The sequence below is a fragment of the Kogia breviceps genome, chromosome 10, assembly GCF_026419965.1.
Source record: "Kogia breviceps isolate mKogBre1 chromosome 10, mKogBre1 haplotype 1, whole genome shotgun sequence".
In the NCBI taxonomy this organism is placed as follows: Eukaryota; Metazoa; Chordata; class Mammalia; order Artiodactyla; family Physeteridae; genus Kogia; species Kogia breviceps.
In genome coordinates, this window is record NC_081319.1 from 94,313,215 (window position 1) to 94,326,518 (window position 13,304).

At 40.3% G+C, this 13,304-nt stretch overlaps 1 protein-coding gene across 2 annotated transcripts in view; it reads right to left on the reverse strand.

Annotated features, from left to right (window-relative positions):
• The window catches only part of CAP2 (cyclase associated actin cytoskeleton regulatory protein 2), a 136,417-nt gene extending 123,861 nt beyond the window's left edge, over positions 1 to 12,556 (reverse strand). Inside the window, exon 1 of one of the 2 annotated variants that reach the window (XM_059075224.2) lies at positions 12,073 to 12,556. Coding sequence is in view for 1 of the 2 variants with exons in the window: in XM_067006728.1 (XP_066862829.1) it covers positions 11,335 to 11,414 (80 nt within the window). In the remaining variant the exon portion in view is untranslated. Of the gene's footprint in view, positions 1 to 11,334; positions 11,963 to 12,072 lie in introns of those variants that run through there. The other variant, XM_067006728.1, reaches the window with a different exon arrangement.
• Between the last annotated feature and the right edge of the window lie 748 nt (positions 12,557 to 13,304).

Here is a 13,304-nt window from a genome sequence, read left to right on the forward strand (position 1 = left end):
ATATAGTAAATGCACCCAGTTTGAAGACTCTCAGCCTAAAGTAAGAAGCATAAAAATGAGCCTCACCCCTAATTCTGTATACGTAGAGACTCATTTGCATTAACAAACTTCTTTTTTAAAGTCTCATTTACTGAAGAACTTTATTTAGATAATCATCCACCTTCCATTCATAAGAGACACTGAGAAGGAGGAGTCCTAACGAAGAGAGAGGCTGTTGGAAGCAGGGTGGAAGGAGAGAGAATAGAGGGTTGTCAGTGGGAATTCTGAACAGTCAGAGGGCACCATGAGAGTACTAAAAAACAAATAAGAAATGAAAACAGAGGGGAGATCAATACTCAAACTTTAAAAATTTTGCCTAAATATTTGTGAACCTGCACTGTACCCCCCGAAAATCTCTCACCACTGCTTCTCTCATGATAGAAGATGATGCCAGGGGAAAGACTTCTGCACTGAGTCTACCTAATGCCAAGCAACTAATTAAATGGACATTTCCATCAACCTACTCACTATGCCAGATATTGGAGCTTTCTGGCCCTGGACAGAGGGGAGGAGTAGCATCTAGCTTCTCCGGGACCATCCTCCTCTTCAACTGACACCACCATTTAGACCACCACACTTCTGTTTTCAGTCTCCCACTCTCCTGCTCTTTAATACCCTTCTTACAAAACAAGAATTATTTTAGATTAGACTTTTATATTGCAGAATGGCCTTTCAATTTTGAGAAGCTGGGAGCCATTAGGAACCTCAAAGGTTACCTAATTCATCCATTCATCACATAGGTGTAAATTTTTAAAAATTAGGGACTATTACACCTTCTCCTTTTGGCTAAGTGATCAATGAGAAGCGAGGATTATTAGATGTCTAATTAAGTAGACAGGGCAGATGAAGGTCACATCTGTAATAACTGAAAGTTGTTCTTCTTGATTTAGACAGCTTCCTATGTCCCTTCCTATACAGGGCTGTATAATGAAAGGGAAATAATATAAATTATTACATAATTTCTCAGTAAAAGAAAATATGTTTTCCATAAGTGGGAAAAGGGTGTACTTTAGAAAAACAAAACAAGATGGAATTCCCCTGGATATAGAAGCTCATGCAAAAGAACAAATACTGCATGATTTCACTTATCTGAGGCACCTAGAATAGGCAAATTCATAAAGACAGATAGTAGAATGGAGGTTGCCAGGGGCTGGAGGAAGTGGGGAGTGGGGAGTTATCGTTAATAGGAACAGAGTTTCAGTTTGGGATGATGAAAAAGTTCTGGAGATGAATGGTGCTTATGGTTGTACAACTTGGTGAATGTACCTAATGCCACTGAATTAATTGTATATGTTAAAATGGTTAAAATGGTAACTTTTTATGTTATGTATATTTTACCACAGTAAAAAAAAAAACTTTAAAACTCTTTTACAATGGCCTGTTCTGACCTTAGGGTGCTTGCCCCCTTCCAGGTACAAGTGGAAATCTCCTGAATGAACAGCAAAAGCTCATAGCCTGAATCAGGGCAGACCTAGAAAGAGCTCAAAACTAAAACACCGCCATTTCCAATTGGCTTATTTTTACCAGGATAACCAAACTAAATCATGTTAGAAACACTAGACCAGGGACTTCCCTGGTGGTCTAGTGGTAAAATATCCACCTTACAATGTAGGGGATGAGGGTTTGATCCCTGGTCAGGGAACTAAGATCCCACATTCCATGAGGCAACTAAGCCTGTGTGCCACAACGACTGAGCTCATGCGCCTCAACTAGAGAGCCCGCGTGCCGCAATCTACAGAGCCCACACACTCTGGAACCCGCGTGCCGTAACTACAGAGCCCAGGCACCCTGGAGCTCGCACCACAACTAGAGGAGAGAAAACCTGCATGCCACAGCTAGAGAAAAGCCCACATGCTGCAACGAAAGATCCTGCATGCCTCAGTGAAGATCCCGCGTGCCCACAACTAAGACCCAAAGCAGCCAAAAATAAATAAGATAATAAATAAATCTTTTTTTTAGAAAAAGAAAAGGAATACTAGGTCACCCAGTACTATACACATACAAAGAAAAATGTGAGTGAAATTTAGTAACCACTTATGTACCTTGCTTAAAATAATATCCCTTGGATTTAATAAAGTTGTCCTCTGTCCTATCCTAAATCCAGGTGACATAAGGGGATGAAGATGCCTGTAAGTGACTGGGGTTAAGTGAGGCTGTTGTGAAATTCAGTTGTAAAATTTTAGAATAGTATTTTTCCACACCTCTGAGGACATGAGAAAATAGATATTACAACTAGAATTTAAATGGGATGAGAAGTCAGGATATCAGTTCTAATCACTTGGTGGTTTGGGAGGAATGAATAAGTTGGGGATATACCATTAATGTATAAGTCACAAGGAGAATCAACCTTTTTTTTTTGTCATTAAAATACATGGCATATTCACATTCACACAGAAGAACTTGCACATGTGTCAAGACACATGGAAGAAAAGTCTCCAAAGCAGCAAAACATGGGAACCAACCCTAATGCTCAACAATAAGAGAATGGATAAATAAATTGTGGAATATTTGCCAACAAATAATATATAGTTACATACAATAATATGGATAATTCTTTAAAACTTAATTTTGAGTTTTTTAAGTGAGGTTATATATACTCTTTTTATAAATCAAAAAAACAAGCAAAGGTAAACAAAATTATGTAGGAATACTTACATATGTCATAAAACTATTTTATAATAAAATCAGGTAATGGTTAACACAAAATCCAGGGTTGGGAGGGGCACAAGGAATGGCATAGGAGAAGGGCATAAATAAAGATACAACAGTATAGGTAACAATCCAGTTCTTTTTTTTCTAGCCTTCTGTTTATTTTCTTTAACAGCTGTGAGATACAACTCACATATGATACAATTCACCCATGTGAAGTGTACAATATGATGATATTCAAAACCATCACCAGTTAATTTTAGGACATTTTGTCATCTCAAAAAGAAACACTATACCCTTTAACTATCACCCCCCCACACATCAACTTCCATCCCTAAGAAACCACTAATCTACTTTCTGTCTCTATTCATTGCCCTGGTCTGAATATTTTCATATGAACAGAAAATCATACAGTGTGTGGTCTTTTGTGACTAACTTCTTTTACTTAGAATAATGTTTTCAAGATGCATACTTGTTGTAGCATGTTATCACTATTTCATTCTTTTTATGGCCAAATAATATCCCATTGTATGGATACACCATATTATATTTATCCATTCATCAGTTGATGGACATTTGGGTTGTTTCTACCTTTTGGTTGTTATGAATGTTGTCAGTATAAACATTTGTGTATAGTTTTTGTGTGAACATATGCTTTCATTTCTCTTGGATATATATACTTCGAGTGAAACTGCTGTATCATATGGTAACTCTGTTTAACTTTTGAGGAGCCGCCAAATGGTTTTCCAAAGCAGATGCACCAGATGATATTCCCACCAGCAACGTATAAGGGTTCCAATTCCTTCACATCCTCACCAACACTTATTAACTGACTTTTTGATTCTAGCCATCCTAGTGGGTGTGAAGTGGTATCTCACTGTAGTTTTGATTTGCATTTCTCTGATGAATAATTATATTGAACATCTTTTCATATGCTTATTGGCCATTTGTATATCTTCTTGGGAGAAACAGCCATTCAGATAGATATCTTGACCATTTTTATATTGGGTTATTTATCTTTTTATTGTTGAGTTGTAAGAACTCTTCATATATTTTGGATACAAGTTCCTTACCAGATATAGGATTTTTAAATATTTTCTCCTATTCTGTGGGTTACCTTTTCACAATTATCTAGGTCTTACGCCCTAGTTTTTAAAGCTGTGACAGGGTAACAGGTGGTCATTGAATATAATGTTTATAGCTTACATAAACTTAGCAAATTATTCTTATGTATATTACATAATTAATGAATTAAAAATAAAACCTCATGCTACCAGTGTCCTTGTCCTCATGGTGAGCCTCAGCCACCCCCCACCCCTGCAGGAGACCCTCCAACACTAGCAGGGCTTCTGAAGAGAATTCTTATTCTGTTCCTTTGTAGGTCATTACAGAGTACTGAGTAGAGTTCCCTGTGCTACACATCTGAGCTGTGTGGAGGACAGACTCTTGGTGCTCCAGCCAGGCATCAGGGCTGTGCTACTGAGGTGGAAGAGCCAACTTCAGGACACTGGTCCACAAGAGACCTCCCAGCTCCATGTAATATCAAACGGCAAAAATCTCCCAGAGATCTCCATCTCAACGCCAAGACCCAGCTTCACTCAATGACCAGCAAGCTATAGTGCTGCACACCCTATGCACACCCTAGGCCAAACAGGTCTGGTGGACCTGCCCACCAGAAAGACAAGATCCAGCCTCATCCACCAGAACACAGGCACTAGTCCCTTCCACCAGGAAATCTACACAACCCACTGAACCAACCTTAGCCACTGGGGACAGACACCAAAACAACGGGAACCACAAACCTGCAACCTGCGAAAAGGAGACCCCAAACACAGTAAGATAAGCAAAATGAAACGACAGGAAAACACATAGTAGATGAAGGAACAAGGTAAAAACCCACCAGACCTAACAAATGAAGAGGAAATAGGCAGTCTACCTGAAAAAGAATTCAGAATAATGAGAGTAAAGATGATCCAAAATCTTGGAAATAAAATAGAGAAAATGCAAGAAACATTTAACAAGGACCTAGAAGATCTAAAGAGGAAACAAGCAACAATGAACAATGAATGAAACTAAAAACACTCTAGAAGGGATCAACAGCAGAATAACTGAGGCAGAAGAATGGATAAGTGACCTGGAAGATAAAATAGTGGAAATAACTACTGCAGACCAGAATAAAGAAAAAAGAATGAAAAGAACTGAGGACAGTCTCAGAGACCTCTGGGACAACATTAAACGCAGCAACATTCAAATTATAGGGGTCCCAGAAGAAGATGAGAAAAGGAAAGGGACTGAGAAAAAATTTGAAGAGATTATAGTTGAAAACTTCCCTAATATGGGAAAGGAAATAGTTAATCAAGTCCAAGAAGCACAGAAAGTCCCATACAGGATAAATCCAAGGAGAAACACGCCAAGACACATATTAATCAAACTATCAAAAATTAAATACAGGGCTTCCCTGGTGGCACAGTGGTTGAAAGTCCGCCTGCTGATGCAGGGGACACGGGTTTGTGCCCCGGTCCGGGAAGATCCCACATGCCACGGGGTGGCTAGGCCTGTGAGCCATGGCTGCTGAGGCTGCGCGTCCGGAGCCTGTGCTCCACAACAGAAGAGGCCACAACAGTGAGAGGGCTGTGTACAGAAAAAAAAAAAAAAAAAAAATTAAATACAAAGAAAACATATTAAAAGCAGCAAAGGAAAAATAACACACAAAGGAATCCCCATAAGGTTAACAGCTCATCTTTCAGCAGAAACTCTGCAAGCCAGAAGGGAGTGGCAGGACATATTTAAAGTGATGAAGGAGAAAAACCTACAACCAAGATTACCCTACCCAGCAAGGATCTCATTCAGATTTGATGGAGAAATTAAAACCTTTACAGACAAGCAAAAGCTGAGAGAGTTCAGCACTACCAAACCAGCTCTACAACAAATACTGAAGGAACTTCTCTAGGCAAGGAACACAAGAGAAGGAAAAGACCTACAAGAACAAACACAAAACAATTAAGAAAATGGGAATAGAAACATACATATCGATAATTACCTTAAATGTAAATGGATTAAATGCTCCCACCAAAAGACACAGACTGGCTGAATGGATACAAAAACAAGACCCATAAATATGCTGTCTACAAGAGACCCACTTCAGACCTAGGGACACATACTGACTGAAAGTGAGGGGATGGAAAAAGATATTTCATGCAAATGGAAATCAGAAGAAAGCTGGATTGGCAATTCTCATAGAAGACAAAATAGACTTTAAAATAAAAGACTATTACAAGAGACAAAGAAGGACACTACATAATGATCAAGGGATCGATCCAAGAAGAAGATATAACAATTATAAATATATATGCACCCAACATAGGAGCACCTCAATACATAAGGCAAATACTAACAGCCATAAAAGGGGAAATCGACAGTAACACAAACATAGTAGGGGACTTTAACACCCCACTTTCACCAATGGACAGATCATTCAAAATGAAAATAAATAAGGAAACACAAGCTTTAAATGATACATGAAACAAGATGGACTTAATTGATATTTATAGGACATTCCACCCAGAAACAACAGAATAAACATTTTTCTCAAGTGCTCATGGAACATTCTCCAGGAAAGATCATATCTTGGGTCACAAATCTAGCCTTGATAAATTTAAGAAAACTGAAATCGTATCAAGTATCTTTTCCGACCACAACACTATGAGACTAGATGTCAATTACAGGAAAAGATCTGTAAAAAATACAAACACATGGAGGCTAAACAATACACTACTTAATAACGAAGTGATCAGTGAAGAAATCAAAGAGGAAATCAAAAAATACCTAAAAACAAATGACAATGGAGACACGACGACCCAAAATCTATGGGATGCAGCAAAAACAATTCTAAGAGGGAAGTTTACAGCAATGCAATCCTACTTTAAGAAACAGGAAACACCTCAAATAAACAACCTAACCTTGCACCTAAAGCAATTAGAGAAAGAAGAACAAAAAAACCCCAAAGTTAGCAGAAGGAAAGAAATCATAAAGATCAGATCAGAAATAAATGAAAAAGAAATGAAGGAAACGATAGTAAAGATCAATAAAACTAAAAGATGGTTCTTTGAGAAGATAAACAAAATTGATAAACCATTAGCCAGACTCATCAAGAAAAAAAGGGAGAAGACTCAAATCCATAGAATTAGAAATGAAAAAGGAGAAGTAACAACTGGCACTGCAGAAATACAAAAGATCATGAGAGATTACTACAAGCAACTCTATGCCAATAAAATGGACAACCTGGAAGAAATGGACAAATTCTAGAAATGCACAACCTGCCGAGACTGAACCAGGAAGAAATAGAAAATATGAACAGACCCATCATAAGCACTGAAACTGAAACTGTGATTAAAAATCTTCCAACAAACAAAAGCCCAGGACCAGATGGCTTCACAGGCAAATTCTATCAAACATTTAGAAAAGAGCTAACACCTATCCTTTTCAAACTCTTCCAAAATATAGCAGAGGGAGGAACACTCCCAAACTCATTCTACGAGGCCAGCATCACCCTGATACCAAAACCAGACAAAGATGTCACAAAGAAAGAAAACTACAGGCCAGTATCACTGATGAACACAGATGCAAAAATCCTCAACAAAATACTAGCAAACAGAATCCAACAGCACATTAAAATGATCATACACCATGATCAAGTGGGGTTTATCCCAGGAATACAAGGATTCTTCAATATATGCAAATCAATCAACGTGATACACCATATTAACAAATTGAAGGAGAAAAACCATATGATCATCTCAATAGATGCAGAGAAAGCTTTTGACAAAATTCAACACCCATTTATGATAAAAACCCTGCAGAAAGTAGGCACAGAGGGAACTTTACTCAACACAATAAAGGCCATATATGACAAACCCACAGTCAACATCGACCTCAGTGGTGAAAAACTGAAACCATTTCCACTAAGATCAGGAACAAGACAAGGTTGCCCACTCTCACCAATCTTATTCAACATAATTTTGGAAGTTCTAGCCAAAGCAATCAGAAAAGAAAAAGAAATAAAAGGAATCCAAATCGGAAAAGAAGAAGTAAAGCTGTCACTGCTCACAGATGACATGATACTATATATAGAGAATCCTAAAGATGCTACCAGAAAACTACTAGAGTTAATCAATGAATTTGGTAAAGTAGCAGGATATAAAATTAATGCACAGAAATCTCTGGCATTCTTATACACTAATGATGAAAAATCTGAAAGTGAAATTAAGAAAACACTCCCATTTACCACTGCAACAAAAAGAATAAAATATTTAGGAATAAACCTACCTAAGGAGACAAGAGACCCATATGCTCAAAATTGTAAGACACTGATGAAAGAAATTAAAGATGATACAAATAGATGGAGAGATATACCTTGTTCTTGGATTGGAAGAATCAACATTGTGAAAATGACTATACTACCCAAAGCAATCTACAGATTCAATGCAATCCCTATCAAACTATCAAACTACCACTGGCATTTTTCACAGAACTAGAACAAAAAATTTCACAATTTGTATGGAAACACAAAAGACCCCAAATAGCCAAAGCAATCTTGAGAATGAAAATGGAGCTGGAGGAATCAGCCTCCCTGACTTCAGACTATACTACAAAGCTACAGTAATCAAGACAGTATGGTCTTGGCACAAAAAGAGAAATATAGATCAATGGAACAGGATAGAAAGCCCAGAGATAAACCCACACACATATGGTCACCTTATCTTTGATAAAGGAGGGAAGGATATACAGTGGAGAAAAGACAGCCTCTTCAATAAGTGGTGCTGGGAAACTGGACAGCTACATGTAAAAGTATGAAATTAGAACACTCCCTAACACCACACACAAAAATAAACTCAAAATGGGTTAAAGACCTAAATGTAAGGCCAGGCACTATCAAACTCTTAGAGGAAAACATAGGCAGAACACTCTATGACATAAATCACAGCAAGATCCTTTTTGACCCACCTCCTAGAGAAATGGAAATAAAAACAAAAATAAACAAATGGGACCTAATGAAACTTCAAAGCTTTTGCACAGCAAAGGAAACCATAAACAAGACCAAAAGACAACTCTGAGAATGGGAGAAAATATTTGCAAATGAAGCAACTGACAAAGGATTAATCTCCAAAATTTATAAGCAGCTCATGCAGCTTAATATCAAAAAAACAAACAACCCAATCCAAAAATGGGCAGAAGACCTAAACAGACATTTCTCCAAAGAAGATATACAGATTGCCAACAAACACATGAAACAATGCTCAACATCATTAATCATTAGAGAAATGCAAATCAAAACTACAATGAGATACCATCTCACAACGGTCAGAATGGCCATCATCAAAAAATCTAGAAACAATAAATGCTGGAGAGGGTGTGGAGAAAAGGGAACCCTCTTGCACTGCTGGTGGGAATGTAAATTCATACAGCCACTATGGAGAACAGTATGGAGGTTCCTGAAAAAACTAAAAATAGAACTACCATAAGACCCAGCAATCCCACTACTGGGCATATACCCTGAGAAAACCATAATTCAAAAAGAGTCATGCAGGGCTTCCCTGGTGGCGCAGTGGTTGAGAATCCGCCTGCCGATGCAGGAGACACGGGTTCGTGCCCTGGTCCGGGAAGATCCCACATGCCGCGGAGCGACTAAGCCCGTGAGCCATGGCCGCTGGGCCTGTGCGTCCGGAGCCTGTGCTCCGCAACGGGAGAGGCCACAACAGTGAGAGGCCCGCATACCGCAAAAAAAAAAAAAAAAAAAAAAAAAAAGAGTCATGCACCACAATGTTCATTGCAGCTGTATTTATGATAGCCAGGACATGGAAGCAACCTAAGTGTCCATCAACAGATGAATGGATAAAGAAGATGTGGCACATATATACAATGGAATATTACTCAGCCATAAAAAGAAACGAAATTGAGTTATTTGTGGTGAGGTGGATGGACCTAGAGTCTGTCATACAGAGTGAAGTTAAGTCAGAAAGAGAAAAACAAATACCGTATGCTAACATATATCTAAGGGGAAAAAAAGGTCATGAAGAACCTAGGGGTAAGACGGAAATAAAGACACAGACCTACTAGAGCATGGACTTGAGGATATGGGGAGGGGGAGGGGCAGGCTGTGACGAGGTGACAGAGTGGCATGGACATATATACACTACCAAGCGCAAAGTGGATAGCTAGTAGGAAGCAGCCGCATAGCACAGGGAAATCAGCTAGGTGGTTTGTGACCACCTAGAGGGGTGGGATAGGGAGTGTGGGAGGAAAGGAGATGCAGGAGGGAAGAGAAATGGGAACATGTGTATATGTATAACTGATTCACTTTGTTATAAAGCAGAAACTAACACACCATTGTAAAGCAATTATACTCCAATAAAGATATTAAAAAAATTAAAAAAATAATAATAAAACCTCATGCATAAAGATATCTGTTAGGAAATATTTAACACAAAACAAAATGCTGTAATGCCCAAAATAAGTTAATGCTACTCTTAAAGGCATTAACTTAATGCCTGGGTATGACTTAGGCACCCGGACAATCTGGCCCATTAATTCTTTCAAAAGGTTCCTCTCCAAACTCTACCACATGGTAGGGGAGAGTAGCAAACTACTAACAACAGGACAAAGCTGCCCCCTCTCCCCTCCTGTTTTTGTGTCTCCCCTACCTCTCCCAAGCTAAAAATGAATTTCACATATTTTATGCCTGAAAAAAAAGAAGACTACTTCATTACTGGTGAAAAGTACACGAAGTTCAAATTCCAGTGTCCATGAATAAAGTGAGATACAGCTGCACCATTCCTTTACGCATTGTTTATGGCTGCTTTTAAGCTACAACAGCACAGATGAGAAGTTACTAAAGAGACCACATAGCCAAGAAAAGCTACAAGTTTACTATGCAGTCTTTTACTCAGTTTGCCAAACCTTACTAGATCAACAAGTTAAATTACTTCTCACTTCTACAATGAGTAGCAAAAAACCTATTTCCTACTAACCAAGACCACCTTGACAGTCACCCTCTTGATTTCTCCATTATTTCTCTTTAACTTTAATAAATATTTATACAGTACTTCGATTCTAAGTTTTTTAAGGATTTTTACATTTGGGGATCGTAGAGTAGTCTTTCCTTGTGAAATAATGTGGTATCTTCAAAAAGTCATGATCCAGCCACACTCATACTATTGGGTTAATCATTTTAACAAACTTTTATTGCCTGCTCATTACGTGCAGTAAAAACTACCCAAAACCCCACCCTTGCCCTCAAGAGGCTTACAGTCTAATTAGACTCTAGTAACTATAAGAACAATTTCCCCAAAGATCACTCCACAGTTGAATCTTACATTAAGTGGTCTTAGATATTTTACCAAGAATTCTAAGCTATGTTCCTTAAATTAAAAAGAAGTCTTATATAAGCAGTAAAGAAATAGTACTCTGCAAACAATTCTGGTAAACTTTGGTGGTTTAAGTCCCATAACTTCTGCATGCCCATGACCATATAATCAAAGCTTCTTGATCTTTTTTGCTGTGTTCATCTCCGCTTTGGCTGTTTGGACCTAATCCTAGTTCAATATACTAAATGTAGTCACCCACATTCACTCATTTTAGAGAACGCACCAATTCAAATATCGCTGGAACTTGCAAACCTGTGTTGCCGGATACCACTCTGATGGCAATGAAGGCAAGGCCGTTTGCATGTGTGATTATTAGTCCCCAAAGTGATGACAACGAGGCTACTTCCACAAACAACCCTCAACCCAAAGGAGACAGAGACCCAGCTGTGAGGTGACCTCTTCGGAGCTGTCCCTCAATGCCTCAGTGGCCTTCGCATTTTTTTTAAGTGACTCATGGCCTCAAGTCAGTTTCTAAAGAGAAGCCAGGTCCGTTCCTTTCCAGCACTTCCTGGCTAGGGTCAAATTCAGTCCAATGACAGCCCTCCCTGCAACGACCCTGCACCCCTCTGAGGCTCAGAGCCAAACTGACGAGAAGCCCCAAAGTTAGATCAGCCTGGAGCGTGGCCGCAAGGCCTTGGCCATCCTTCCAGCCCCAAGCCCGCTCCGTGCCCGCACCGCCTTCCGAGCAGGCCAGCGCGCACCAGGGCAGGCGGCGGGAGCAGGGAGCGCCTCTGCGCTGACCCAGATGGGGCGCCTGCGCGCGCCCCGGCACCCAGGCCCCGCGTTCGCCCGCATCTCCGGCATCCTGGCCCCTCAGGCACCAGCCTGGTCTTTATTCCTCGCGCGACACCCGCCCAGGCCCCTCTGCACCCCACCCACTGAGCGCAACTTCCGAGCGCGGCCGTGGAGCGCCCCCCGCACCTGCCCGCCGGGCCCTCGTGGCCCGGCTGCTCCGGATTACCTGCTTGGGGGTCCTGCGGTCTGGTGCCGGGCGATGCCGATCCGTTGCTCGGCCCCTCGCGCCCACCTCCCGCCTGCCCTCCTCCCCTCCTCCTCCCCCCTGAGTAGGAGTCGGTGTTAGTCACGGCGCTCCTGGGGAGAGTGGCCGGCGGCTTCCGGGAGCTCCAAATACAGACAAGCCGAGGGGGAGAGAGAGGGAGAGGGAGGAAGGGAGGAGAGCCAAGCTCCGCGGGTGGGGAGTGGAAATAAAGGGGAGCGGAGAGGAGAGGGGGATGGAGGAAAGGAGGGGCAGATGGGCCGTGGGAGAAAAGAGAGGGAGATGAGGAAGGCAGAGGGCGGCAGGCTCTGAAAGAAATGAATTCGCTGCATTAGGCAGCATTGCAAAGAAGTCTGGAAAGATCCTGCAGGATCCTGGCTGAAGGAGCCACAGATTGGATCCTCAAACACTTGTGCAGAGAAATGACGGGTCCTTAAGAAGCAAGAGTTGGGCCTGTGTGTTCCCCAACCCCAGAATAGGGATAAAGGTCCTGGCTGGAGAGGGAGGTGGACAAGCAACACTTTAGCTAGACATCAAGTTGAGATGCACTCATATTTTGTAAGGACATTTTTAAAATGTATTTTAAAATGCATTTTACATACATCTTTTAAAAAAATTGCCTGATTGTTTAAAAATAAATGTACCCTAAACCAATTAATTTACTTTTATTGTGCATATTTGTGGCCATTCCTATTTATATGTTGATTGTAATTACAAAATTGGAGATTTTTACTTTTTTGTTAACGCGGTTAGAAGGAAAACATTGATTTTCAATTTTCATTAGTTTATTTCCATCTGAAAAAGTAGACCTGAAGCTCTTCATTGAATGAATGCTAGGAAAATAATTACAGAGAAGAGAGAAGGGGGGGTGTAATCGATACTTCTTAAAGCAATATTTCCAAACAAACACTAGGATGAGTATCTAAAAAGCCAATATTCTCTGTCAGTGTTTAAACAGCATGTAATTTGGTTCTCTGCATTACAAGGCTTATTCTAACTGCACAGGTCACAACTTAAATGAAGGTTTTTCCTATCACACATTGCTCTTGTCCAACAGTGGTGATGAGGAGTGCCTCTTTGCTCCCCTTTGTCTGGAAAAAGGGGAAACAAAATGATATTGCTTGTGGCATTGATAACAGTGCTAAATAAATGTGCATACACTGCAAATATCCAGGGCCAGTGCTGTCCCTATTGTG